Below are 27783 nucleotides of genomic sequence, written 5' to 3'. Positions count from 1 at the left end.
TGCACAATCATCTTTTGAAAGGTACATGGATCAATAGAGTTAGATCATTTCTTCTAATAAGTTATGGCAATAATATGAAATGGTTTCACAACAAATAGGCCAAAACTTTATTTCTACATAGTTTTTTTTTTCCTCGGGAAACCATAACCAAGCTATATATCAAACTGTTGTGCAGGAAGATTTGGCGATAACCTCTACCAGGTATGATATAAATTATCAACAAGTTACATCTAGGAGGGAGGCATAAAACCCGCAAAATAGACACAAAGGCCCACTGTACAACCTTCCATACCACAATAACAAACATAAAATTTACAGGTACTTTGGAGGGAGAACAACCAATCTTCTGCAATACCAAAATAAAAGATCAAGTAAAAGAATTATTAAGAACCTTGTATCTAAAAGAGGGCATTTGAATTACGTCCAGTCGGTATGAGCCAAGAGCCTCTCTGGGGAGCTCATTAACATTGAGGAGAATTTTGTCATCCCTTGTACAACTCCATTTAGCAAGGGTATCCGCAGTTTGATTTCCTTCTCTAAAACAGTGTTGTTTGAGATGTGTCTTCAATAACTTCCAAAAGTTGCCAAGGAACTCCAGTCTTTCCGAAAATAGCCAGGGAAAATTTCTTATGTAGTTGTCTAGTAACGAACAAACCATCAGTCAGAGGATTTTTTTTTTTCCTTAAAAAATCAGGTAATATGTACTAAAATAAAAAATTTAGAAAAGAAAGAGATAAAGTTATAGTACTTCATAGTTCATACCTACAAGAAATAATGGAACAAAAAAGCTTGTGTCATGAAGATATTATTATTATCAATATTTAATACTCATATTGTTTATCAAATTACTATCTGATTTGTTACATTATTACTCCCTCCGACCCAATTTATGTGACATTCTTTCCTTTTTAGTCCGTTCCAAAAAGAATGACATCTTTCTATATTTACTAACAACTTAACTTTAAACTTCACTTTACCCTTAATGAGATGATTTATAGCCACACAAATATCTATGGCCCATTTTAGACCACAAGTTTCAAAAGTCTTCATTTTATTCTTAAACTCCGTGACCAGTCAAACACCCTCATATAAAGTGGGATGAGGGTAGTAGTACTTTTTAACAAAAAAGATTTTTCTAGAAAATATCTTTTCACTTTCCAATCAAATACCTAAAAACATTTCATTGGACAATAATTTTCAAAAGATAGGTCATTTTTTAGATAAATAAATTTTGGAAAATCTTCCCAGTCTTGCCAAACAGGCAAGAGCATAAAAATAGATAACCAAAATCAAGTTGTTTCTCTTACAAACACACGCATTTCATGTTTAATAATAGTAACCAACTACAGTGAAAAAACCCATCTGATTATATTGCAATTGACTTCTTAGTCTATTTAGGACTTGAATTGGGCAATAAAATTCTTTCAACTCAACTCTAGAAGTAGTAGCCAGTTCAGGCACTCAACCATGAAATCAGAGCTCTCCTACAAAGTGTAATAAAGCAATAAAGCACTCATGCTATATAAAATAATAATTGCAATTGCTGATCATCCTGTAGGCAACAATAAGCAACAGAAATAAGCATTGCCTCTGAGTGAATTCAATGCTTTCGAGACTTGAAGAAATGTTCATTTAGATCATAGCCCCCTCTAAATCAATTTTAAAGTTGGCCGTCAAAAATATTAGCATAGATCAAGAAAAAATATTAGAACTTTAAATAGTGGGTTGGCAGGTGGAATTACACATCGAGGTAATCCCCAAGAAAACCTTTCAATGACTGTTTCACTATTCCATTTCAAAGGAGCTTTATAGTCTTTCTTTGAAAACCAAAAAGATATATAACACTAATCAACACTAAAGAAATCCTTTTATCGGGCAAAAATGCCAACAAGACAATAGAGAAAAAGCAAACAGGATGATTCGTACATACCTTGAAAGTACTAAAAGAACTGTTCACCTAATTTCCAAATTCCTAAGGAAGTCCGAGAGCCTGAGGAAACCAGTAACATGGAAGAGCGAATCAAATGGTGATCGTAAACCAAAGCAAAATGAGTACCATGTCAGAGTGTTGTCAAATCATGACGAAATAAAAGTCCAAGAATATATGACCTGATATTTTTAGCGATTACTGTGCTTCCATCTTCAGAACCAAGATGGCGTAGTACTACTTCCTCCAAACGACCATCACGGTATTGATGCTGCAATAGAAGACCGTAATGTCCATAATATGCATTTTAAGCAAAAATATCACAATGTGAACAAAGGATACAAAAGATGAGAAATATAAAAGCAAAACATTGCTAACATGATGTAATATCACTGTACTTGAGCAAAAAATGTTGAAAATTGATCAGGAAGCTCCTTTTGTGAGAGAATATTCGTGCAATTTGTGTGAAACTGCATTGCATTTCATTCGCATGAAAACATCCAAAACTAAACGTTCTACTTCTTTTTTATTAATATTATCAGGGGAAGCTAAACAACCAAAAAATCAACAGACTTTCACCTTATTGGTGAGGGTTCGAATCCCCACATTGTAATCTCCTCCCCATTTCCCCTTCCCCTACCCCCTATGTAATAAGAACAATTTAAAAAAAAAAAAAAAACTATCATCAAGGCAGACTAGGAAAGAAAAACATAGCTAAGTCGATAAGCATGTATTTCATGAAAATATGAAATGCCGAAGTGTCATATGTTTTGAAGATCACATAAAGTTAATTTCTTTGGACACATCAGATTCAAAAATCCAAATTCCAAACTTAAAAAAGTTAGACGCAGCAACTCGGACCTACAAAGGTTAACTACACCAATATCCTACTTTGTAATAACTATATCGAATTCTAATGCCTAGCAAAAAAGTCATTGTCTCAACAGACCAGAAGGAGGTTCTTAGTGATCCAGAGAGATTGTTAAGAATTAGGAGATCATTAATACGGCAAGAGCCCTTTCCTTATATATATAAGAAAGGTTTAGAATCACTACAATTATGCAAATAGAAATAGGAATCACTAGGTATCACTTTCCTTTCCTTTTTAGGATTACTTGTAAGAACAATATAAACCCCAATATGCTTGAGGGAATAATCAAGCAATTCATTCTTAAATCTTTTATTTCTTTACATGGTACCAGAGTTAAGGGTTTGAGTCCCTACTCTGACAATTCCTACTTTCTTTTCCTCTAATTCTTTTTCTGCTCAAGAAACCAAAAAGAAAAGAGAGAGACAAGGGAAATAGGCAGAACGAGGTTGAGATATCAATTCTCAGTTTTCGGCTAAGATCCAAAGGTCAATTTCAAAAAAATTAGTTCATCCACCCCCGGTTACCCTACTGGCAGAAATACGACACCGGTGGGCGCGCGTGAGGGTCATGTGGCCCCAGTCACTCTCGCTTCCATCTCACATGCCGGCACGTGAAGCTTCTCCAACTTTTGATCAAGTAACACTTCTTCAAGCTCACCTAGACTCACAACGCCATCATATCACCTCTGTTCCGGCAAAATCTTACAGGTCCCTTGAAGACTTGGAGCAGTTTCTCGATTTCTCTGTTCTTATGAAGTTTGAGTTACTCCAGTTCTTTATTCTGTTTCATCCCCATTTTTTATTTAAGAGATACTTATAAAACATGGTTGAAAACGACGTTCAAGCTGTTGAAAATCAAATTTTCAGAAAGCCTCTAATTTCATTCACACCTATTATTACTACTTTAAAACTAGAACTTAGTACACCCTCTGTTTTAACTTATGTGTCTTATTTTCCTTTTTGGTTTGTTTCAAAAAGAATGTCACAACAACAACATACCCGGTGTGATCCCACAAGTGGAGTCTTGGGAGAGTGGGGTGTACGCAGACCTTACCCCTACCTTCTGTGGGGTAGAGTGGCTGTTTCTGATAGACCCTCAGCCCAAGAATGTCATTTTCTTGTCATTTTCTATATTTAGTAATTCTTTAATTTCAACATCTCACATGGCATGTTTAAGACCACAAGTTACCCCTACCTTGTGTGGGGTAGAGTGGCTGTTTCTGATAGACCCTCAGCCCAAGAATGTCATTTTCTTGTCATTTTCTATATTTAGTAATTCTTTAATTTCAACATCTCACATGGCATGTTTAAGACCACAAGACTCAAAAAGCATTTTGGTACATTATACACATCTTTGGTTTATGACTACAAGATTCAAGAGTCCTCCTTACTTTCTCAAACTCTGTATCCATTTAGTGTTCCTTCTTTTTGTTTTGGGAGTCACTTAAGGGATTCCAGACCCCACTTGTGGGATTACACTGGGTATGTTGTTGTTGTTGTTGTTGTTGTGAGTGTGTGTATTAAATTTATTTTTTAATTATTTTATTTAGTATAATGATGATATGACATTAGCTTAAATGAAAGAAGTGGGGATTCATATAGCCGACACAGCTTGTTTGGGACTGAGGCGTCGTTGTTATAGAAGTATATTTTTGTTGCTTTACGTACAGTAATGTAATTTACGTAAAAAAGATATATTCCAAGGCAATAAATCACTGTCACTAATTGAAAAATAAAATTCTAGAGATATTCAGGCATCTTAACATTTCTTACCTTGTAGAAACAGCTGGTCCCAAATGGACAAGTCCCATTCCCAAAGTCAAAGTGCTTGCAGTCGATAGATCTGAACACAGCAATTAAAAAGGAATTACTTAAAAATATGGCACTTCAGAAAATCATTTGTTTTCTTGTCCCACAGGGAGAAGCTGGGGCATGGCAGCATTCTAATTAAAAATTTACGAAGCATAAAAACACACCCTCTCAGTTAAAACTTGGCCTCATACAACAATGTGATAAATATAAGAATTATCCAGTATAACAAGAAAAAGCTAAATCTTTTCTAGATTTTTAAGTAAACCCTTTAAATATCCATGTATATCATTCTGAAAGCTTGAACATCCAAACAGCAGCAATGTTTCATGATATGAAAATTCAGGATCACACTTACGTTATGGTCCCCAGTTATGGATCGAGTTAAGGGACGATGTAAGACAGAATCAGAGTTAACGTAGAGAGAATTAGGAGAAGATGATTTCTTTTTCCGACCTATGATGCTGGTTTGTTAAGAGAGAACCTGCAATCTCTTGAGTTTAAGTACTCAAAAACTGGATAATTTTCTTCAGACCTTCCATTGAATTCAAGTACATTTAAATACAATACTGGTGTATTAACCACCTACCTAATAAGGAAATAAATTCGTACTAAAACTGAAAAGAGAATCTGAACGAATAACCTCTTTACTGTAATAACTGCTACAAAGAAATAGGAACATAAATAATAGAAAAACTAAAAAAAATCTACTTCCTAATTTCTTTAAACTTTCCATGTGTAAATCGTTGGTACACTAAAGGAGCGCTAACATTACTCCCCTCCTTCAAATCACGCTTGTCCTCAAGCGGGAAATTTGGAAAGCGCTGCTGCATAGAAGAAACAGTTTCCCATGATGCCCTGGAGAAGTATACTGCCAATGTATCAGGACTTCAGGTATATCATGAACCACCCGACGTTCAAGCACAGCCAAAGGTTGGGGTGAGGGAGCTTCTGGCAAACTTGAAGGAAGAGTAGCGGCTACTGGAGTGTCTACTTCATGAAAAAGCTTCAACTTAGAGTCATAAAAAACCGGATGAAGTTTTGTACCCGGTGGAAACTCCAATTTATAAGCCACGGGCCCAATACGCTGCTCAACTCTGAAAGGGCCATAGAACCTGGGCAGCAATCTCTCATGACGACGATTAGCCACGGAAAGTTGTCTATACGGCTGTAGCTTCAATAGAACTCTATCCCCCACTTGAAATTCCACATGTCGATGTTTGGAATCAAAAGTAGGCTTCATTTTCTGTTGAGCTTGCATCAAATTCTGTTTTAAGGATTGAAGAATCTGATCCCAAGTTCATAAAGCCCTATCCACTGCATCCAACTTGGAAATGCCAGGGAAATAAGGCAAAAGATGTGGCGGAGGACGCCCACACACCACTTCAAAGGGTGTCGTTTTCAAGGAAGAATAAAAACTGGTGTTGTACGTATATTTAGCCCATGACAACCAGTCCATCCATTTGGTAGGATGTGCACTGTTAAAACACCTTAAATAAATCTCCACAGTCCGGTTGACAACTTCTGTTTGGCCATCAGATTGAGGGTGATACGCTGAACTAAAACACAATTTGGTACCACTAAGGTGAAAGAGTTCTCTCCAAAAAGCACTTGTGAAAGTTACATCCCGATCACAAACCATGCTTACCGGTAAGCCGTGTAATTTGAAAATATTGTCAAAGAAGAGCCATGCAATACTTACTGCAGAGTATGGATGAGCAGTTGACAACAAGTGGCAATATTTAGAGAAATGATCTACCACCACCAAGATTACATTTTTCCCACGTGAAGTAGGTAAGCCTTCAACAAAATCCAATGAAATATCTGACCATATTTGCTCGAGGACTGATAAAGGCTGAAGAAGACCAGCGGCTTGCAAAGTTTCTGTTTTATGGCGCTGGCAAACACCACAAGCACGAACAAAGTCGTGAATATGATGCTTCATACCTATCCAATGGAAATCCCTTGCAATCCGAAAAAGTGATTTTTGGTACCCCTCATGTCCCTGGTTATGCAAGGCAGTCATAACTGTCTGAATTGAAGGAGAGTTTGATGCCAAGAATATCCGATGTTTATACATCAACAACCCATTTTTGACACTCCATTGATCTGATGCAGTACCATTATGGACAGCGGATATTAACTGCTGGACATCTAGAGAGCTTCATTGTTCATTTCTGATATCATCAAAAAGACTCAATTGAGGCATAGAAATGGCAAGAAGCATAGCTACATCATTATTTCGATGGGACAAGGATTTGGCTACGGTGTTGAAACGACCAGCCTTGTATTCAACCTAAAATGTGTAACCTAAAATTTTGGCCAACCAATGTTGTTAAGGAGGAGTTAGTGCCTTTTGTTCCAATAGAAACTTCAAACTACAGTGATCAGTACGGACTACGAAGTGTTGTCCCCATAAATAAGAGCGCCAATGCCGAATAGCTTTCGCAAGACCTATCAATTCCTTCTCATAAGCGGAAAGCGGCTGGTGTCGTCTTGCCAACACTCTGATAGAGAATGCAACGGGTTTGTTATTCTGTAACAAAATAGCCCCAATACCCAGATCAGAAGCATCACATTCAATACCAAAAGGTTGAGAAAGATCTGGAAGTGCCAAAATGGGCGTAGTAGTCATAGCAACCTTAAGTTTTTCGAAAGCTTGTGATTGATCTGTCCAGATGAAAGAATTCTTGCAGAGCATGGCTGTTAATGGTGCAGCAATGGATCCGTAATTCTGTACAAACTTACGATAATATCCGGTGAGACTTAAGAAACCCCGCAGCCTTTAAGAGTTGAAGGTTTGGGCCATTCAGTCATGGCTGAAATTTTGCTGGAATCTGCAGAAACCCCATCAGTGGTGATGAGGTGGCCCAAATAAGCAATTTGAGTTTGGGCAAATGAACACTTTGATTGCTTCAGAAAAAGATGGTGATCTGAGATTAACTTGAAGACAAGTCGCAAATGATACATGTATTCGACCCAGGTGCGACTGTACACAAGAATACCATCAAAAAACACCAAAATAAATTTTCTTAAGTGAATACCTCATTCATTAATGACTGAAAGGTAGATGGAACATTTGTTAAGCCAAAGGGCATAACCAAAAACTCAAAATGCCCATGGTGAGTACGAAAAGCTGTTTCCACATCATTCTCCTTCATCCGAACTTGATAATAACCTTGGTGTAAGTCCAATTTAGAGAAATATTTAGCCCCAAACAGTTCCTCCAATAATTCTTCAATTACTGGAATAGGAAATTTGTCTTTGATTGTTTTTGCATTCAACTCGCAATAATCGATGGACATACGCAGGAACCATCAGATTTAGGAACAAGAAGCACCGGAGAAGAGAATAGAAACTGGCTTGGAAGAATTATTCCTTGCTTCAACATCTCTGAACATTGTCGTTCAATTTCATCTTTTTGATTATGTGGACATCTGTATGGCCGAACCACAACGGGTTTTGTTCCTGGTTCTAGAACAATTTTGTGGTCGCAATCACGTCTAGGAGGGAGGCCCACTGGTTCATCAAAGATGCAAGCAAACTCTTGCAAAATATTTCTGAATTCTTCCTCATTCTCTTTGTCAGCCATCATAACATGGGTTTTGCTCCTTTAGTTGGATCAGGAGACTTAACACCTTGTAGCTACACTTATTTTCCATTTAGAAAGAATGACATCCACATGTCTATGAAGTCCCAAAGTATGGTTCCCAAGGTCTTAAGCCAATTCACTCCTAGAACCACATCAAATCCACTTAGATTGAGAACATATAAATCAATGGAGAAAGCATAATTACCAAACCACATTGAAACTCCTTTGCATTGTCCCGGACTTCTGACACGTTCTCCATTTGCCACTACTACCCGTAGCCCTTCTCGCCTTTTGACTTGAAGATTGAATTGCGACACGATTTTAGAGTTCACAAAACTATGAGTACTTCCAGAATCAACTAATGACACCACTGAATTTCCTTCCAATTTGCCCTGTAATCGCATATTTTGCGGAGTTGTGACACCAATGATGGCTTGCAAAGAAAATTCAGGTTGGTCAGTATCAGGATTCGGCTCGTGTTCCAGAGATTCTTCCCCTTCATCCATGGAATCGATCCAGAACAATTTTTTGCACTGATGGCCCCGAGTGAATAGTTCGACACAGTTGAAACAGAGTCCCTTAAGCCGCCTTTCATCCATCTCAGATCTAGTCAATTTTTTCACAAATCTGGTGCGTTGTGGAGGCGAGAAATCTGTTGTTTTTGATCTACGTGCATCTGACAGTGCGAACGAAAGGTTTGTCCCTTGCGTTCATAAAGCCGGGATAAACTCATAGTCGTAGCCAAATCTGGAGGATTATGCAACTCAACCTCAATTGCTATATGATCAGCAAGACGGCTGATATAAAGTTCAATTTTTTGCGACTGTGTCAGTGTACCAGCCCTCGAAATCAACTGCTCAAACTTCTCTTGGTAATCTGCCAGACCCGATCTGGCGTAACTTAGCCAATTCTCCCAACTTTTGACTTCTGATTGGTGGTCCAAAACGAAGGTTACAATGACGATTGAATTCATCCCAAGACGGATGAGGCATATCTGTCTCTAGTTGAAGAAACCAAAGTTGTGCATTCCCTTCTAAATCAAAAGAAGCAAGTCCAACATTTTCTTCTGAAGTTTGTTGGTGTCGAAAGAAGTGTTCACACCTGCTCAACCATCCCAAAGGGTCGTCCCGGCCATTAAATCGTGGGAAATCCAACTTTGTATATCCAGGAATGATGGAACTTCCTCCTGTTTCTGATCCTGAGCCCCCCTGCCGCTGCAGCTTTACCCTTCCAACCTCAGTTTTGACTGGTATTTTCAGAATTGGCCTTCGAATTTGATAAATCCCTTGTGAGTGCATCCAAACGAGCATTTATGGCTTCTTGTCTGGCTAAATTGGCTGCACGTTCTTCCTGGAACAAGTTCAGCAATTGTGACAGTTGATGTTGAATTTGATCTCCCATAATTCCCATCTCTGACACCAAGTTGTTACGGTCCCCAGTTATGGATGAGTTATGGGACGATGTAAGACAGAATCAGTGTTAACATAGAGAGAATTAGGAGAAGATGATTTCTTTTTCCGACCTATGATGCTGGTTCGTTAAGAGAGAACCTGCAATCTCTTGAGTTTAAGTACTCAAAAACTGGATAATTTTCTTCATACCTTCCATTGAATTCAAGTACATTTAAATACAATACTGGTGTATTAACCACCTACCTAATAATAAGGAAATAACTTCCTGCTAAAACTGAAAAGAGAATCTGGAGGAATAACCTCTTTACTGTAATAACTGCTACAAAGAAATAGGAACATAAATAATAGAAAAACTAAAAAAAATCTACTTCCTAATTTCTTTAAATTTTCCATGTGTAAATCGTTGGTACACTAAAGGGGTGCTAACAACTTATTACTTAACGCATGGCAGAGAGTAATCAAGGAAAATGTTACCGTAAAAGATGTCCATTTGGAGAGAGGGGATTCACAAATCCAGTCACAAGGAAAAAGAATATTGAATCCCCTTTTATGTAAAACACCATGTGTGAGGCACACCTCATACGAAGAAATCCAAGTAAAGCAGGTTACCTTAGAGGGTGTTTTACTACTTAAGATTATGATCTCACGGCCTTCCTCGATTCCTGTATTTATCAACAGATGATAGCATGACTTCCAAAAACCTTTCTATCATTTGATGATACCGTGTGTCAAAAACTCTGGCTCTAGCATCAACTGCTTAATTGAATGCCTTTCCCAAGAATTGAATGCCCTTCCCAGTTCCTACTCTTTTAGGTTCAGTCAGGTTCCTTTTGAACCTGATATTCCAACTATTTCCATTTCTGTAATCAACCATTCAAGATCGGTCATTAGTTGCAACAATGTACAGCTATAAGAATGTCTCTTCCAGAGAAGTTTGCTCTATGTAGCAATTTTCCCATACTTTTATATGTTCTCCGTCCCGGAATCATTTCTTGTTTTCCGTCCACCACTTTCAACTTCACCAAATATATGAATTCATCCCAAATCATTCTGACGTGTTAATAGAACAGCCTGTTATAGTTTGCTCTGAATTTCCTACCTTATTTGGAATCTATCATAAATCATAATTGTGTTTTACTTCAAAAAGGTTTTCTTGGTACAAAAGTCTTTCTTGGAGGAAAAGTTTCGGACTTATAAATTGAAGATATTTCCCTCTCACACAGCACAATAGCATCCACAAGGTAGTCATTAACCAATCTTGTTTAGGTGGAGATATTCTCTCAATAGTTTTTATACTTTCTTCGTTTTTCACATGTAGGCAATTGACCAAACCATAATAGGATTATGCACTCTATACTTTTCTTTGTTTCAGATTTATCGTCGTTAAAGGTTTGCAATTGTTAGCTTCCGCATATTCCGATCCCAACACAGCCAACCCATGAGATGCTGTAAAAGGACATGTGCACCATCCCTCCCCAAACTATATCGAGCCCCGACTATTTTCTTCCTTAAGCTTTCCTATTCTTCATAATTAGATCTGCATAACCATTTGAACAGTAGGTTTTTATTTTGCAATGCTCACTTTTGTCAAACTAAGCTCTTCATTCTTTTATGTTTTGTACTGTATTTAATATTATTGACTTATTCCAATAAATGTAATTTCTTCTTTTAAGAATCTCCTTTCCAACTAAAAAGTCTCTCTTTATGCAGACACACACACATACATACATATATAGGCTTCCCCAAGCTTGTGAAAAGCAGAAAGAGGGACATTAAATGTGGGAAAACGATAAAGAATGCTACTGCTGTTTAGATTTCCCCATGGATAACTAGTAAAAACAGCTTCTTTAAGGTGCCAATTTCCTGTCAATTTTTTCAACAGCCCGCCGTTGTCTAGCTCTTGTATTTAGTTCCCAATGGTAACCCTAGAGAGTTGTTGGAATATCCTCCACTTTTACTTCCCAAAATCTTAATTTAAGAGTGCATATTCCTAACCTCATTTAGTAGGAACAGAGAACTCTTTCCCTATATATATATCCAACAACAACAACATACCCAGTGTGGTCCCAGACGTGGGGTCTTTCCACATATATATATATATATATATATATATAAAGGCCAGAAAATGCTTCAAACACATACTACATTAAAATACATCAACTGTTTTTCATCTGCCCTACCACAAGCTTAGCAAAGCTTCAACACCTTCAGAACTATGTGTCTTCTTTCTTAGCAGATGCACGGAACTTGAAACCATTTGCACTCTTGTGGAATATATTCACCTCAACAAATCTTATAAATAGAATTAGCATGCTCATAAACACTGACATGCTAAAACAAAATAAATATTCACTTCAAAAAGACAAGATATGGCACAAAATCAAAAAAACAGTTTCAGATTTAATACCATCAAAGAAGATGCAATTGTAACCCAGACTACAATGGACACTCCTAAGGTCATCATATTCAATGGGACACTCACCAAAACTCATCTGACACATACTAATGCATATTTGAAAATCCTGCGTGCGATGTGTTGATGGAAAAGTTGGTGTTGTATGTAAATTCACACATAAAATAAACACTCTTTTAATATACTTTTCTTTGTTTCAGATTTATCGTCGTTAAAGGTTTGCAATTGTTAGCTTCCGCATGATGCCTTGTTATTTCGATCCCAACACAGCCAACCCATGAGATGCTGTAAAAGGACATGTGCACACTCCCCAAACTATATCGAGCCCTGACTATTTTCTTCCTTACGCTTTCCTATTCTTCATAATTAGATCTGCATAACCATTTGAACAGTAGGTTTTTATTTTGCAATGCTCATTTTTGCCAAACTAAGCTAGTCATTCTTTTATGTTTTGTACTGTATTTAATATTATTGACTTATTCCAATAAATGTAATTTCTTCTTTTAAGAATCTCCTTTCCAACTAAAAAGTCTCTCTTTATGCAGACACACACACATACATACATATATAGGCTTCCCCAAGCTTGTGAAAAGCAGAAAGAGGGACATTAAATGTGGGAAAACGATAAAGAATGCTACTGCTGTTTAGATTTCCCCCATGGATAACTAGTAAAAACAGCTTCTTTAAGGTGCCAATTTCCTGTCAATTTTTTCAACAGCCCGCCGTTGTCTAGCTCTTGTATTTAGTTCCCAATGGTAACCCTAGAGAGTTGTTGGAATATCCTCCACTTTTACTTCCCAAAATCTTAATTTAAGAGTGCATATCCCTTACCTCATTTAGTAGGAACAAAGAACTCTTTCCCTATATATATCCAACAACATACCCAGTGGGTCCCGTACGTGGGGTCTTTCCATATATATATATAATATAATAATAATATATATAAAGGCCAGAAAATGCTTCAAACACATACTACATTAAAATACATCAACTGTTTTTCATCTGCCCTAGGTAATCAGATTATTATCATCTGCATACACAATATGCGACGTTGTCACTTTGTTGACCTTTTTTCTTTTCTTTTTTTTTTTTTTTTAAACTGGTAACTTTTTCTATATTTCATATGTAGCAAACAGTACTAAGGTAGTACTGAAACCGTATTTACAAGAAAGTCTAACTTTTACTGCCCTCTCTCTATATTGTATCTAAAACATCAATTATATTGACAGTATCATTAAAGTAGATCTGATTGCACCAAAAACACAACAGCAAAATAAAGCTTAACTTGATCTTCTGCACCGCATTCTCCACATTCTCAAAACATCTGGAGTTTCTCTCCTTCCAAATTGTCCACCAAATGCAAGCAGGGATAATTCTCCATCTAGTCCTGTCCTTTGCCTGTAAGCCTGTTTCCTCCCAGCTTTTAAGAGCATCTGTAACCTTCCCAGGCATGGTCCAGGAAATGCCTTTGAGATTAAGAATAATTCTCCATAGATGAGCTGTTATCTTACAGTGAAGGAAAAGATGGTTAACTGTCTCTGATGTTTCCCCACACAAAAAGCATCTGGAACATAAAATGAAACCTCTTTTCATCAAATTATCTTGTGTAAGAGCTGCTTCTTTAGCCAGTAACCACACAAAACAGGCAACTTTGTGAGGAATTTTTGTTTTCCAGATGTGTTTCCAAGGCCAGTTGGCTATCTGCTGATTGGAATGATTCATCAACTTGTAAGCTGCATTAACTTTGAATAAACCCTTACTGCTGCCTTGCCACCATAATACATCTTGACCTGTCTGTAGTCCACTAAACTGCTCTAGTGTACTAAAGAATTCAACCACTCTTTGCACTTCCCAGTCATTGATATGTCTTCTAAAAATGATGTTCCACCCTTGAGGTGTCCACATCTCTGCTATAGTCCTTTGCTGGTTTAGAACTATATTGAAGATATCTGGGAAGACCACATCTAAACTGCCAACTTCATGCCAATTGTCCTTCCAAATGCTAGTTTTACTCCCATCAAACACTTTGATCTTGGAATTATCCCTCAACTCACTCCACAGTGTTCTAATGGATCTCCATAGGCTAACCCCAAATGGTGTAGTGACCTCCTTAGTCATCCATTTGTCTTCCTGTTCATATTTTGCTTTAATAATATTCCCCCAAAGGAGTTGATTCTCGTTGGTGAACTTTCACAACCATTTCATTCTAAGAGCTTCACTCTGAATCTTCAAGTTCTTGATCCCTAACCCTCCAAGATTCTTGCCAAAAGTGATTGCTTTCCACTTAACCAAGTGGTAACCTTTCTTTTCTTTGTTCCCATGCCATAAAAAATTCCTCCTGATGCTATCCAACCTATTGATGACCCTTGTTGGGATGGGGAACAAGGACATCATGTATGTTGGAAGTGCATCAAGTACTAAGTTGACAAGAGTCAATCTGCCACCCATAGACAGATATTGGGTCTTCCACCTGGCCAATTTCTTTTCACACTTCTCAATGACATTGTTCCAAATTTCTCCTGACTTAGATTTGGCTCCTAAAGGCATTCCAAGATATATTGTTGGTAAGGTGCCTACTTCACCACCCAGAACAGCAGCTAACAGGTCCATGTTTGCAACTTCATTAATAGGGTAAAGGAAACTTTTCCTCCAGTTGATATGCAAGCCAGATATTCCTTCAAAAAGAACCAGAATCGCCCTAAGATATCTCAATTGATCCTCTTCAGCATCACAGAATATGAGAGTATCATCAGCATATTGTAAATGAGTCACCTCTAATCTGTCATTGCCAATTCTAGCTACATCAAAGCCTTTTATCCATCCATTCAGATTGGCTGTTTTAATCATATTATTAAGGCCTTCCATAGCAATCACAAACAGAAAAGGTGATAAAGGGTCACCTTGCCTGAGTCCCCTTTGTGCTTTGAAAAACCCCGCTGGAGAGCCATTTATAAGGACTGAAAAGCTAGCAGTAGAGATGCAGAATTTAATCCAGTGTATCCATTTTTGACCAAAACCCATCCTTTCTAGCAAGCTCAGAAGGAAACTCCAATTAACATGGTCATAAGCCTTTTCAATATCAAGTTTGCACAAGATACCAGGTTTCTTTTGTTTCAACCTAGAGTCAACTGCTTCATTAGCTATGAGGACAGCATCCATGATCTGTCTACCTTTAATGAAAGCCATTTGTTGAGAATCCACCAATTTTGAGATCACTCCTTTTAATCTCTCTGTCAAAACTTTGGAGAACAATTTGTAGATGCTACCTATCAAGCTGATAGGCCTGAAATCCCTTAGTTCCTTAGCACCTTTCTTCTTAGGAATGAGAGCAATAAATGTTGCATTGAAGTTTCTTTCAAAGACTTCTTTGTCATAGAAGTTTTGAAAAGCATTCATGAGGTCCTGCTTCACTATCTCCCAACACTTGATGAAGAACCCCATAGTAAAGCCATCCGGGCCAGGTGCTTTATCTATTGCACACAACTTCAAGCACCTTAGCACTTCACTCTCATCAAAGCTACCTTGTAGAGAATCCTTATCCTTCTCAGATAAGACTGGGCAATTGTCATAATGGCATGTAGGTCTCCACTGAGTAGTTTCTTTGTACAGTTTCTGATAGTAATCAATAATGTCCTCTTCTATTCTAGCTGGCTCCTCTGTTAATTCTCCCCGGATCATCAGTTGGTCAATATTGTTGAATCTTTTTTGTGCATTTGCCACTTTGTGAAAAAACTTTGTGTTCCTGTCACCTTCTTTCAACCATAGGGCCCTAGATTTTTGTCTCCATGAGATTTCCTCATTTTATTTCCTCATTTTTTATCAACTCCTCGTACTCCATGAACAGTGCTGCCTTCTTTACAGTTTCTTCCTCTGTTAAAACTCTGTCTCCCAGCACCTCATCCAGTTCTGCCATTTGGCTTAACAGATTCTTCCTTTGATGACCCAGATTTCCTGTCTCACTTCTGCTCCAGTCCTTGAGTTTTGATTTGAGAGCTTTTAATTTACAAGCCAGTACACAGTCAGGCATGCTTGAAAAACTGAAAGAGCTCCACCATTCTTGGACTCTGTCATTGAAACCAGTTGTTCCTAGCCACCAGTTCTCAAACTTGAAATAGTTTTTGCTCATGTTCCACGTGTCCCCCTCTAAAGCTAGTGGCATGTGATCAGATACTAATCTTTGTAGGAGAATTTGTTTTATATTACTAAAACTGTAATCCCACTCCTCAGAAATCAGGAACCTATCAATTCTGGAAGCTCTATCTTGATTATCCCCTTTGAACCATGTGTAGTTACCATCTTCTAATTGTAGATCAATTAAGTTCATGTCTTCAATGAAATCAGAAAATTCCACCATACTCCTTGTTCTTTTCCTACAATTTCTTTTTTCTGAGATAAATCTGGCGACATTAAAGTCTCCACAAACAGCCCAAGGCCCTTCCATCAATCCCCGGACTGCACCAACCTCGTCCCACACTGTCCTTCTTTCGATGTAGTTATTTGGAGCATAGACCCCAGTTATATGACATGAAAAGTTCTGAAGTTGTGCTTCAAACTTGCACGTCAAAGTATAGCTACCAATTTCCAAAACTTCCCCCTTCCAGCTTCTGCAATCCCACATCATCATGATACCCCCTCTAGTGCCACTAGCCTCCAAGTAAGCAAATTTGATCCATCTTCCTCCCCACACTTGTTTGACAATATCTCTAATGTCCCCCTCTAGTTTAGTCTCCTGGAGGCATATGATATCTACCTTCCAGTCAACTACCAAACTCTGCACAATTCTTCTTTTATCCCTGTCATTCAATCCCCTCACATTCCAAGAAACTATTTTGAACTGCATGGATCCAAGTTAAGTATCTTGCTCCCCTTACTCCTTTCCCCCTTGCTCTTGAATTTAACATCAAAAGTAAGTAGACCTTTTAATTCTTGTGCCCCTTTGAATCTTGTCTTCTTGCACACACTGTCAGACTCCATCCTTCTAGCTTGTCTGCAACTATCTACTTGTAACAACAATTACAAGGCCTCCTCTTCATGCCCCTGGAAATCTGCCCCTAGTAATTTGCCCAGTTTGATCATATTTTGTTGAACCCAAACTGATGTCTCCCTTTCTTTGTCATGAATGGCTTGTTGTTGTTGAATGAGAAGAGGTTCAGCCTCTTCTACTTCCAATTTTCTATAGCTGTGATTGAATTTTGTTGGGCTAATTCCATAGTTTGATCTTTCATATCCCTGCTCTCATCTTCTCTTTCCTCTGAAGATTCTGTTGCCCCATTTAAACCTTGAGAAGTTCCCCCAAAACCAGCCTCTGTTGTTATGGCAATTATCTCTGCATTATTTACTTGATATTCTGCACTTTGAAGCTTTGCAGGCTCCGGCTTTTGAATGGAATAAGGTTCCAGTACTTCAACAAAGTGATCGCTGAAGAGATGTTGTGAACTGAGGCCTTGTAAGTCATTAAAAAGGACTTGGCCTGCAAAGTCTGGCCCAAAATATTTATTAAAAGCTGCCTCCTTATTGGGCTCAACCTGCTGGCCCACTTCTGTTATTTCATTTAAATCAACCACATGCTCCTCACGTGCATATGTTTTCAAAAAAACCTCAGCAGTAGAAGAAGTACCACCCACGTGGTCTCTGTCTTTGAAATCCCTGTAAAAAGGGGATTTTTGTACTTCAATGCAGTTGGTAACCCTATTTGCCTGATGGGTAAAAGCAATAACTGGTTCTTGCTCTGTTTCTTCTTCTCTGATGCCTCCTTCTGCTAATTCCGGTGATAATTCGTATCTTGTCTTACTTTCCGGCCAGATTGGAATGTGGTGAGTGATTCCATTACGAGTTATGGACACCTCTCTTGGCATATTCCTCCTATCGTTCCTTACCAGAATTCTGGCCCATTTTAGATGATTCTTGAGCTCTGTTTCTTCTTCTGTTGCCATCCATCCTCCACACAACTCCCCTATTTCTTGAAAAAATTTCTGCGACCACAGATGAAGAAGAATTCCGAACGCTTTAATCCAGGTTTCCTTGATTTCAACAGAGTTTGAAATACTCCCCGCCATAGGATTCCACCATTCTAATTGCAACCTAAGCTTTTTCCAAAACCATTGCCCTTGAATGGTCCTCTCCGCCATGTATCTATTAGGGAATTCGAATAAGAATAAATCCCCGTACATCTCATAGATGTTCACCCCAAAAACATTTTTCCAAGTTGAAGTTGACCACCTTATATCGGCAAGTGTGGGTCTTTCCTTAGCCTCTTCTCCAAAACATCTCTTTAGAAGCCCTTTCTCTTGTCCTTCAGCAGCTTCAGAGATGACAATGTTTCCACTGTTACTAGTCACCTCTGCTTTACGAAGACTCTTAGTCTGCCATTTACTATCTTGTACAGCCTTCGCATACGGGTAGTTGGCCTCAGTTAATCTCCGGGGAGCAGCCAATGCTACTTTTTTGGAGCATTTAATAAAGTTGTTGATCTTAAATGCTATCTCATTCCAACCTGCATTCAAGACTGGTTCAGGAATAATAAGTACTGATCTTCCTCCACCATTCAAGGACAGAATGCTCATGTATCTCCCATGCTCATTAAATTTCCTGGTGCAAAAGTGCTCTGAGTCCTGCTCTGAGAATTTCCATCTCCTAACCACTCTTTTCTGGTCCTTTGAAGCCTCTGTAAGAGTAAAGCAAATCCATTCCATGATCTTACTGCTGATGGTTGATCTCCTCATCATTTTGCGACTTCTCTCCACCCATTCGTACCATTCTGAGTTGCTGGCAGACCACCTGGTGATATCAAAAGATTTGAACCCAACGTTAAAATAAATCCTGTTCTCCCCCATTCCAAAATCTGGAGAGAGAAGCTAAGAAAGATAAGGGAAGCAACCACAGAAGGTGAGTCCCTGAGAAAAAAAGAGAAGAATGAGAGGAGAAGAAAGAGAAAAAAAAGAGGTATCTCCGGTGGAAGAAAACCGGAGAAAGAGAGATTCTCCCTCCTAGAGGGAAGGAGAGAGAAGAGTCGAGACAAGAGTGCCTGAGAGCATTTAGGAAACATAAGCAGGATGAGTTGAATAATTGTCACTTTGTTGGCCTTTTCCTCTCCTCTACATGTCATATATCCAGCTTCTTACCAGTTACCATGGCAATATTTAGCATTCTACTTTGTCTCTTCATCGCTATTAAGAACAAAAGAAATGTGATGGACTATCAATCCATCTCATGCCTTTGGGAGGATCGAATCGGTGAAAATGATATCCACCGAAGAGACTCTATTGACTGAATATCTCAACAATAGGACCTAAAATGCACCACCCACAAGCTTAGCAAAGCTTCAACACCTTCAGAACTATGTGTCTTCTTTCTTAGCAGATGCACGGAACTTGAAACCATTTGCACTCTTGTGCAATATATTCACCTCTAATAAATCTTATAAATAGAATTAGCATGCTCATAAACACTGACATACTAAAACAAAATAAATATTCACTTCAAAAAGACAAGATATGGCACAAAATCAAAAAAACAGTTCCAGATTGACTACCATCAAAGAAGATGCAATTGTAACCCAGACTACAATGGACACTCCTAATGTCATCATATTCAACGGGACACTCACCAAAACTCATCTAACACATATTAATGTATATTTGAAAATCCTGCGTGCGATGTGTTGATGGAAAAGCTGGTGTTGTATCTAAATTCACACATAAAAATTGAAAAACCTTGTTTTGAGCAAGTCAAGTGCAGTGTTGTCAAATGCTCAGTTAAGGCGTGGCTAAGTCCAAAAACTATGTGCAAAACAGGTTGTGCGGTTCACCTTAGGTGGCGCTTCAGCGCTAGCACCAAAGGACTAAGTTGTGTACCTCATCCCCAGCATGTCACCAAACAACAACGATTTATTTGCGCTTTACCTCAAATCTCCAATAGACATCAGCCCGTTCTCGCTTTTTTGCCTTTGATAACACTGGTCATGTACATGTTTAGCTCTTAATGCTATTTACAAATAAATAAATAAAAAAAAAAAAGGAAAAACAAACAACAATTCTCAATCCCATGCTAATGAATGCGGCTACAAGAATCCTCACTATCCCATTTGCTCCATATGAAACAGAATCATTCCAATGCTCAATAATTCAAGTTAAGTAACACGAGAAGTTCTCTACATTTTCTACTAATATACAAATCTCTAACAAAATTAAGAAGACTCTTAGCAGACATTGGACCTAATGTAAACTTGATTCCAACTAGTTGGTATCGCCTATATTGATCTTTTCCTCAACTGTGTTGTATACTTCACTAAATTTGTATGTGATTGTAGGTCTTTCAAAACTTTTCTCAATGTTATTTTAGGTCTACCTCATCCCCTTTAATACCTTTAATCATCATGGTTTCAACACGTACGCCTTAATGCATCCGACGATCTACTTGAGTGTTAGCAATCCTTGGTCTCCTAATAGTTTATACTTTATAGTAGTAGTTATTTGCAGTAGTTATTTCTTTATAGTAGTTAATTGCAGTTTCTTTATAGTAGTTGTTTGCAGTTCCTCATTCCAGTAATGTTAGGAAAACATGTCCTAGTTTATTTGTATTTCAACTCTATGTTTATCCCATGAAGTGTAAGCAGAAAATTATTTCAGTTTTTGAGTACTTTAACTCAAGAGATTGCAGGCTCTCTCTTAACGAACGAGTTCCAGGAAGAACGTGCAGCCAATTTAGCCAGACAGGAAGCCATAAATGCTCGTTTAGATGCACTCACAAAGGATTTAGCAAATTCGAAGGCCGATTCTGAATCAACTGAAAATACGAGTCAGAACCGAGGTTGGAATGGTAAAGCTACAACGGCAGGAGGGTCAAGATCAGAAACAGAAGGAAGTTCCACCATTCCTATATATACAAATTTGGATTTCCCACGATTTAACGGCCAAGAAGACCCTTTGGGATGCCTGAATAGGTGCGAGCATTTCTTCCGACATCAGCAAACACCAGAAGAAGAAAAAATTGAGCTTGCTTCGTTTCATTTGGAAAGAATTGCAGAAATCTGGTTTCTTCAACTAGAGAAAGATATGCCTCAATGCTCTTGGGATGAGTTCAAACGTCCATGCAACCTTCGTTTTGGACCACCAATTAGAAGTCAAAAGTTGGGAGAATTGGCTGAGTTACGCCAAAATGGATCTGTGGCAGATTACCAAGAAAAGTTTGAGCAATTGGTTTCGCGGCTGGTACCGTTACACAAGGAAGAAAAAAAAATTAAACTTACATTAGTGGTCTTGCTGATTACATAGCAATTGAGGTAGAGTTGCATAATCCTCCAGATTTGGCTACAGCAATGAGTATTTCCCGGCTTTATGAACGCAAGGAACAACCCCTTTGTTCGCAAATGTTAGATGCCAGTAGATCAAAGACTGCAAATTGTTCACCTCAACAACCCGCCAGATTTGTGAAGAAATTGACCAAATCTGAGATGGATGAAAGGCGACTTAAGGGACTCTGTTACAACTGTGATGAACTATTCACTCGAGGACATCAGTGCAAGAAATTATTCTGGATTGATTTCATTGACGATGAGCAAGAATTTACTGAAAAAGAGGGAAATACTAGTACTCTCCACACTTAGCGCCTGAGGACAAGCGCGATTTGAAGGAGGGGAGTAATGTTAGCAGTCCTTGGTCTCCTAATAGTTTACAGTAGTAGTTATTCCTTTGCAGTAGTTAATTGCAGTTTCTTGGTAGTAGTTGTTTGCAGTTCCTCATTCCAGAGAGGTGAATACTCCTTATGGAGTTAGTTTGTGGAGATACATGAGTATTATGGCCTTTCTTGAGGAATCATGGAACAGTAAAGGTAAACAATGGAGATAAAACATCATTTTGGAAGGATAAATGGTTGGGTAATAGAAGTTTAAAGGACCTCTTTCCTGACATTTATGGGCTGACTGTACATCAACAAAAGACTGTAACTGAAACATGGACTCCTCAAGGATGGAACACTCAGTTTAGGAGGAATTTTAATGACTGGGAAAATGACACACTGACTGAATTCTTTAGAAAGCTGGAAGAGTTCAAAGGCATTCAAGATGGAGTAGATAAACTATGGCGGAAAGAAGACAGTAAAGGCATATTTAAAGCGAATTCAGCATACAAATTTTTGAACCAAGGTAATCAACAGGTGCAACATTGGCCTTGGAAGCATATATGGAAAATGAAAATACCATACAAAGTAGCATGTTTCACTTGGTTGCTGGCAACGGAAGCTGTTTTGACTCAAGAAAATCTTAAAAGAGGAAGTTCTCTCTTTGTTCCAGATGCTATCTATGTGGTGAAGAGGCTGAAACACAGCCATCTATTTTTACAATGCAAGATAACAGACCAGCTTTGGAGGATTTTTTTTAACCTTAGAGGCTTGGCTTGGGTAAAGCCTAACAAGATTATTCAAGTACTATATAGCTGGGAGGAGGCAGGATTAGGAGCTGCAGACAGAGATAGATGGAGGATTGTTCCAACCTGTATATGGTGGACAATCTGGAAAGAAAGGAATTCAAGGTGTTTCGAAGACATCAGCAATGAAGTAAAAAGATCAAACTGAATTGCATTAGACTTTTTTGTTTTTGGTGTAAGCAGATTTATCCAGAAGATACTGAGTCCATTATAGATATTTTAGGATCTTGTTAGAATGTTGGATCAGTTTTTCCTTTTGCCTGATGTAAATATGGTTTTCAGCACAACCTATATGCTGGTTTAGTCTATACATACAACTGTTCCCTTAAAAAAAAAATGATTTTGTCCTACAACATCCCATAACTAGATCCATAACAGGGGACTGTAACATTAGGACATGACTAAATCAGCTCAAGCAACATTCTCTCATTTTATCCTCTATATCACTATGTGCTACTTGTATCTTCTACAAATTGTATCATTACTAGTCTTGTCTTTTATATGACCACATATCCACATTAGCATTTGCATTTTTGTGACTTGCATTGATGTTGGCCATATTTGGTTATGCATTGATGTCGAATTCCTAATATTTTAGTGTCTTCGAATGTATTTTGAGCAATCAATATGCCCAACTGAGTTCAACGTATTTATTTGACATTAACTAGTGGTGTTGGATGACTAAGGGGCTAATTGGAGTCGAAGTTGTAGAAAAACCGAACTAACAGGAGAAACTCAACATGGATACTTCGCATTCACCTAAAGCTTGCGAAGCTGAGACCTGAACAGGGCCTTAAGCAGTGAACTTCATTCGGGGCGCCACGTGCAGCATGCAGAGAGAAGGTGAGGAGTGAAGAGTGGAGGTGACACGTCCTGCAGAGTGCCAACATCTGGGAGTTTCAAGTTGATGAGTGAAGCAAGGACATGAAGCTAGCATGCATACTTGAAGCCTGACTGGAATTTGAGGGCAAACTTGACCCACGACTTTTGTACCACATATAAAAGCTGAGAACGCATATTTTAGGTCATCTTGCCTATGTTGCTTGGACTGTTTAAAAATGTCAATAGGCGCATGTCGGGTCCTCCACAAGTAGTCCATCTTTTAAGGATCCGACATGGGTGCGGCATCATTTTGAAAAGTCCGAGCAACATAGCATCTGGCACACTAGTAATGCGGAGGAAGTCATTTACGAGTTTGGAAAGCTTGGGATTCATCTAGATTTTTCCCTTCTTTTATTGATTTTTATATATTAATGAGATTTATTTGAGTTTTCTACCGTGACGATGTGTAGCTAATTCTCTAATTCTAGGGATATGTTTCCACATGAATGTTGATATTCAGATGTTAATTTGACGAGTTTAGTTTATCATATTGGTTTGTTTAGTCATATGACCTTAATTATTTGATTGCCTGGCCAACAATTAGATACTACCTATGAATCATGAATTGAACATGAAAAAGTAAATTCTTAATTGCAATAGGATTAAATAAGCGCGGTCTTGAACCTAACCATTAGGGAATTGATTCGCAAATAAAGATAGAAATATATCTATTTGTCGTGCTTAGTCAATTAGTGCAAGAAATCGTTAATGCATTTGTTTTATCTGTAATCCCAGAAATATAGGGTTAAGGATAAATTAAATAAGCGAGTAGGTAATACTAGTCTTGCAGGTTAATAACGAGATAAATCAACAAGTCGAAATAATTGAAGAATTCAGCAGGGTTGTTAGATAAAACCATAACTCTAAAATATTTTTTGCCATTAATATCCAATAAACGTTTGAAGCATGTTCATCAACTATTTTCAGTCTCTAATTTTATTTTTTTAGTAAGTTGTTTCCCCAGACCCCACATTGTGGGATTCAACTGGGTATGTTGTTTGTTGTTGAGTAAGTAAAAATAATTCAAAACCAACTTTCTGGCCCTTTTCTTGACAAAATAATTAGAATTAGTTTAATTTAGTTGCTAGTTAATCACAAGTCATCATGGAAATGATACTTCATTCACTCTTTATCACTTGATTGACCATGTATATTTGTATATGCATTTGTGGGCAGCACATCATGTGGATATGTTGGACTCTTAGAGGCTCAACATTCACTCTCATATGGCATTGCTAGTCTTACGATTGTTTAAGAGAATGAAAAATAAGTAAGGAAAAGGAAAGAAAGAAAGTGATTTACCTGAGTTTGTTTTTATAGTTGTCGACTATTTCGTCCTTTTCTTCTTTTGTGAAGTACCAAATAACACTGGGAATGACAAAATATGAAAGCTTCCGGCATATGGGGCAAGCCCTCAGTGCAGAATTAACATCCATCCCAGAGGAAGAACTGCCACGCCAATTCCTGATACACGATACACAAAATGGATGATCACACTCAGAAAGGATCCCAAACTTCCTCTCAGCTGCTGTTGACTTGGAAAGAACACGTTCAAGGCATACACTGCATTCTATTTCTTGACTGCGCTTCAATAAATCAAGGTGTTTTTGCTTGTTCTCACATGTTTTTATATGCTCCTCTCTTTCCTGAGGCCTGAAAGGATGCAAGCAATGCTTCCCACAGGTTGGACACAGATCTCCATGAATATGAGGACACTTTTCTCCCCGAGGACAATTACCAGCAGCAGCAAAAGCACAGATTGACCTATCAGCTGGATTAACACTCTTCAACTCAATCATGTCATCAATCTCCAATGTATCTTGAAGCTCTGACTTTTGGTTCCATGCTGGTCTGCTTGAAGCTAAATACTCAGTAGAAATACTTGGTACAACATCTGTATTATGTGTACCCGTTCCAGGAGGCACATTGGAAGGAGCAGAACTTGAAAGCAGATATTGTTGAGGTTGTGCTGAAGATTGAGCTGAAGGCTGTGATCGAGACAGTTTAACATGCTCATATCTACACCTGCTTCCATAAGCACAAGCTCCTTTTTGGTAGTAGGTGCATACCTGCAACAATGATCCAGAGAAAACAATCAGATAGTAAATGATCAATTAAGCCTTGATCATCAAACTAAATTGTCAAGAACGTTACATTATTAGAAGGATTGTTCCAATCATGTGAAAACTCACAATGATCCCCCTTCAGACATGCCCCATGTGCGAAAAACTTGCAAAGAACCCTGGAGAAAAAATAGAAGCACATGTGAAGTCTATATAATATGGCCATCTTGAAGAGAATCGCCAAATAAATAGAACTATAATTTAATTCAAAGTAACGATGTACTTTGTCAATTGAAATATTAAGGTAGATAGTTAAGGTAAAATAACAACTTGACAAAGTAAAGATCCGGTAGTGTCGATTTACCTCTTCAAATATTAACTTTTATAGTGTTACCTTTATCAAAAAAAAAAAAAAAAAAAAAAAAAAAATATTAACTTTTATAGAACTTATCAGTAAAAAAGAATGGTAACTTTTACAACAGGCAATGTCTTTAAGAAAATATGGATACACATCATAAACAAACAACAAATAGTTTAAACAACCACCTCAATTTTAAAAACCCAGATAATAATGAAAAAACCCATCAATTTCCTCGAAATTGCTCATTTCAATTCAACTTATAACCGTCAGATAAGAGAAACCTCAATGGCATGTATTCAGAGTTTCTTGCAGTCTATTCAAAGAAAATATCATAAGCACCAGAAACACATAAGCAATACAAAACTATATCTACCAATATACTCAGTGAATTTCACAATCAAAGGGTTGAAAAACCAGTAAGCATGTTAAGAATGTAACAAGCACATGGAGCATTCCCATTTATCACTTCAGAGATAGAACAACAGCCAAGCAGTAAATTGTGTATGAATCTCCATAAACTGAACCAGAAATCCACTTTGAAATGATAGAAACTATCATGTTCAATCCTCTATATCAAATGAGAAGGCCAAATCATATCAAGCTAGTGTTCCATGATTAAATATAACATTTTTCAGAAAATATTCCATTAAGACCACAGCTTCACGAATTGAAAGTTGGGAAAGAATAATCATTAGTGGCAGTGTTGCTGCTTATCAATACAAAATACCCTTTATCAATCAAAAAAAAAAAAAAGAATAATCATTAGTGGCAAAATAGAGAGGAGGCTGTTGGGATTTTAAGCTGTGAATCGGAAATGAGAAAAGGTACCTTTTGGAGTGCACCAAAAAGGCAACTTTTTGGATTGCAACTCTCCATCTCACCCTTTCATTGTCTATAAATCAGAGGAATAACCTCATTTTCTGCACTAAAATTTCAAACTTCTGCATACTTTCTTACAAACAAAAAATCAAGTGTTTGAGTGATTTGTTGCCGAACTTCCCTTCGACGAAGCTGGTGGGGTTTGAGGTACCGCTACGGCATCAATAGGTATATCCATTTTATCCTGGGAGAAAGTAATCCATAACCTCGGCACATTGAGGCGATTAAATTCTTTAAGGACACACAGTGAATTATGTGGCCTCAGATATTTTCAGTTTCTTCATTTTACGTTATCAAGTTTCTAGTTTAGTGGTTTTGAACACAGATATATTAACAGAGGCATCATCAATTGCGTATGAACCTCAAGAGTTTTCCAATCTCATTTTTCATGTTAGCTCAACCAAAGCAACACTTTACATTTCAAACAAAATAATGGAAATAACCAGAATTGACAATAGACAAATGGTCATTAAAACAATGATAAAGGTCAGTAAAAACGATAAAGAACGAAGTGAAAGCATTAACGATGAGCATAAATAATAAAGCTGAAGGATGAAAACGGACCTGTTCATGAGTCGATGGTTTTGAATAGAAAGAGGCTGAGCGGAAACACGGACAGAAAAGAAAACGCAATCCAGGACCAAAATCTCGTCCGAGGTAACAATCGGGTTTTGGTGGATACAACTACAATGCCCTGCTCCTTCCTTAATCGTTAGGTTTTTTTTTTTTTTTTTGGTTACGGCTGCTAGGTTAGGAAAAATAAAATGCTAATTAAATACAAGAAAATTTAGACTCAAGGAAAAATTCAAAGACAACATGTTTTTTTGTAGATTTTTTTTCTTTCTTTTTTGCAAATCTTGTATCCAAAAACGCGACTCCTTTTGTTATTTTCACTTTTCTTTTCTCAAAATTAACCTACTAAAAATGAAATAAAAGGTTAAAATATCAAGATTAATCCTAGAAAATATTTAAACAATAAAAATGTGGAATAAACTTAAGTATCGTCAAAATTTAGTGTTCACAATCATGGCCTACACCACAAGGATAAAGGGCAGCGACCTTTCCCGAGAGGAAACTAAGTCTGTAATAGTTAAGAAATTTGGAGAAACCCTAACTAGGGGAGCACTGTCATGGTATACGCTCCTACCACATCA

The 27783-nt window shown here is 37.7% G+C and overlaps 1 protein-coding gene across 1 annotated transcript; it reads right to left on the bottom strand.

Annotated features, from left to right (window-relative positions):
• Positions 1-26: 26 nt before the first annotated feature.
• Positions 27-27431, bottom strand: LOC132044894 (putative RING-type E3 ubiquitin transferase C3H69). The gene is made up of 7 exons (XM_059435429.1): positions 27194-27431; positions 25481-25568; positions 24629-25395; positions 4571-4640; positions 2110-2198; positions 1931-1990; positions 27-639 (listed from the first exon to the last, which is right to left on the bottom strand). The coding sequence occupies exons 1-6, from the start codon at positions 27199-27201 to the stop codon at positions 1954-1956; spliced, it is 1059 nt and encodes a 352-aa protein (XP_059291412.1). The 5' UTR covers positions 27202-27431; the 3' UTR covers positions 27-639; positions 1931-1953.
• Between the last annotated feature and the right edge of the window lie 352 nt (positions 27432-27783).

Source organism: Lycium ferocissimum, unplaced genomic scaffold, assembly GCF_029784015.1.
Source record: "Lycium ferocissimum isolate CSIRO_LF1 unplaced genomic scaffold, AGI_CSIRO_Lferr_CH_V1 ctg5404, whole genome shotgun sequence".
Lineage (NCBI taxonomy): Eukaryota > Viridiplantae > Streptophyta > Magnoliopsida > Solanales > Solanaceae > Lycium > Lycium ferocissimum.
Note: the sequence above shows the minus strand (reverse complement) of the source record. Positions and strands in the feature narration are given on the sequence as shown.

What these genes read in the sequence shown, in the direction of transcription:
- LOC132044894 (XM_059435429.1), bottom strand. An exon ending in GGACCAGCTGTTTCTACAAG is followed by an intron (nt 2,199 to 4,570) that starts GTAAGAAATGTT and finishes CTTCTATTGCAG; the next exon opens with CATCAATACCGTGATGGTCG. An exon ending in GTAATCGCTAAAAATATCAG is followed by an intron (nt 1,991 to 2,109) that starts GTCATATATTCT and finishes TGGTTTCCTCAG; the next exon opens with GCTCTCGGACTTCCTTAGGA.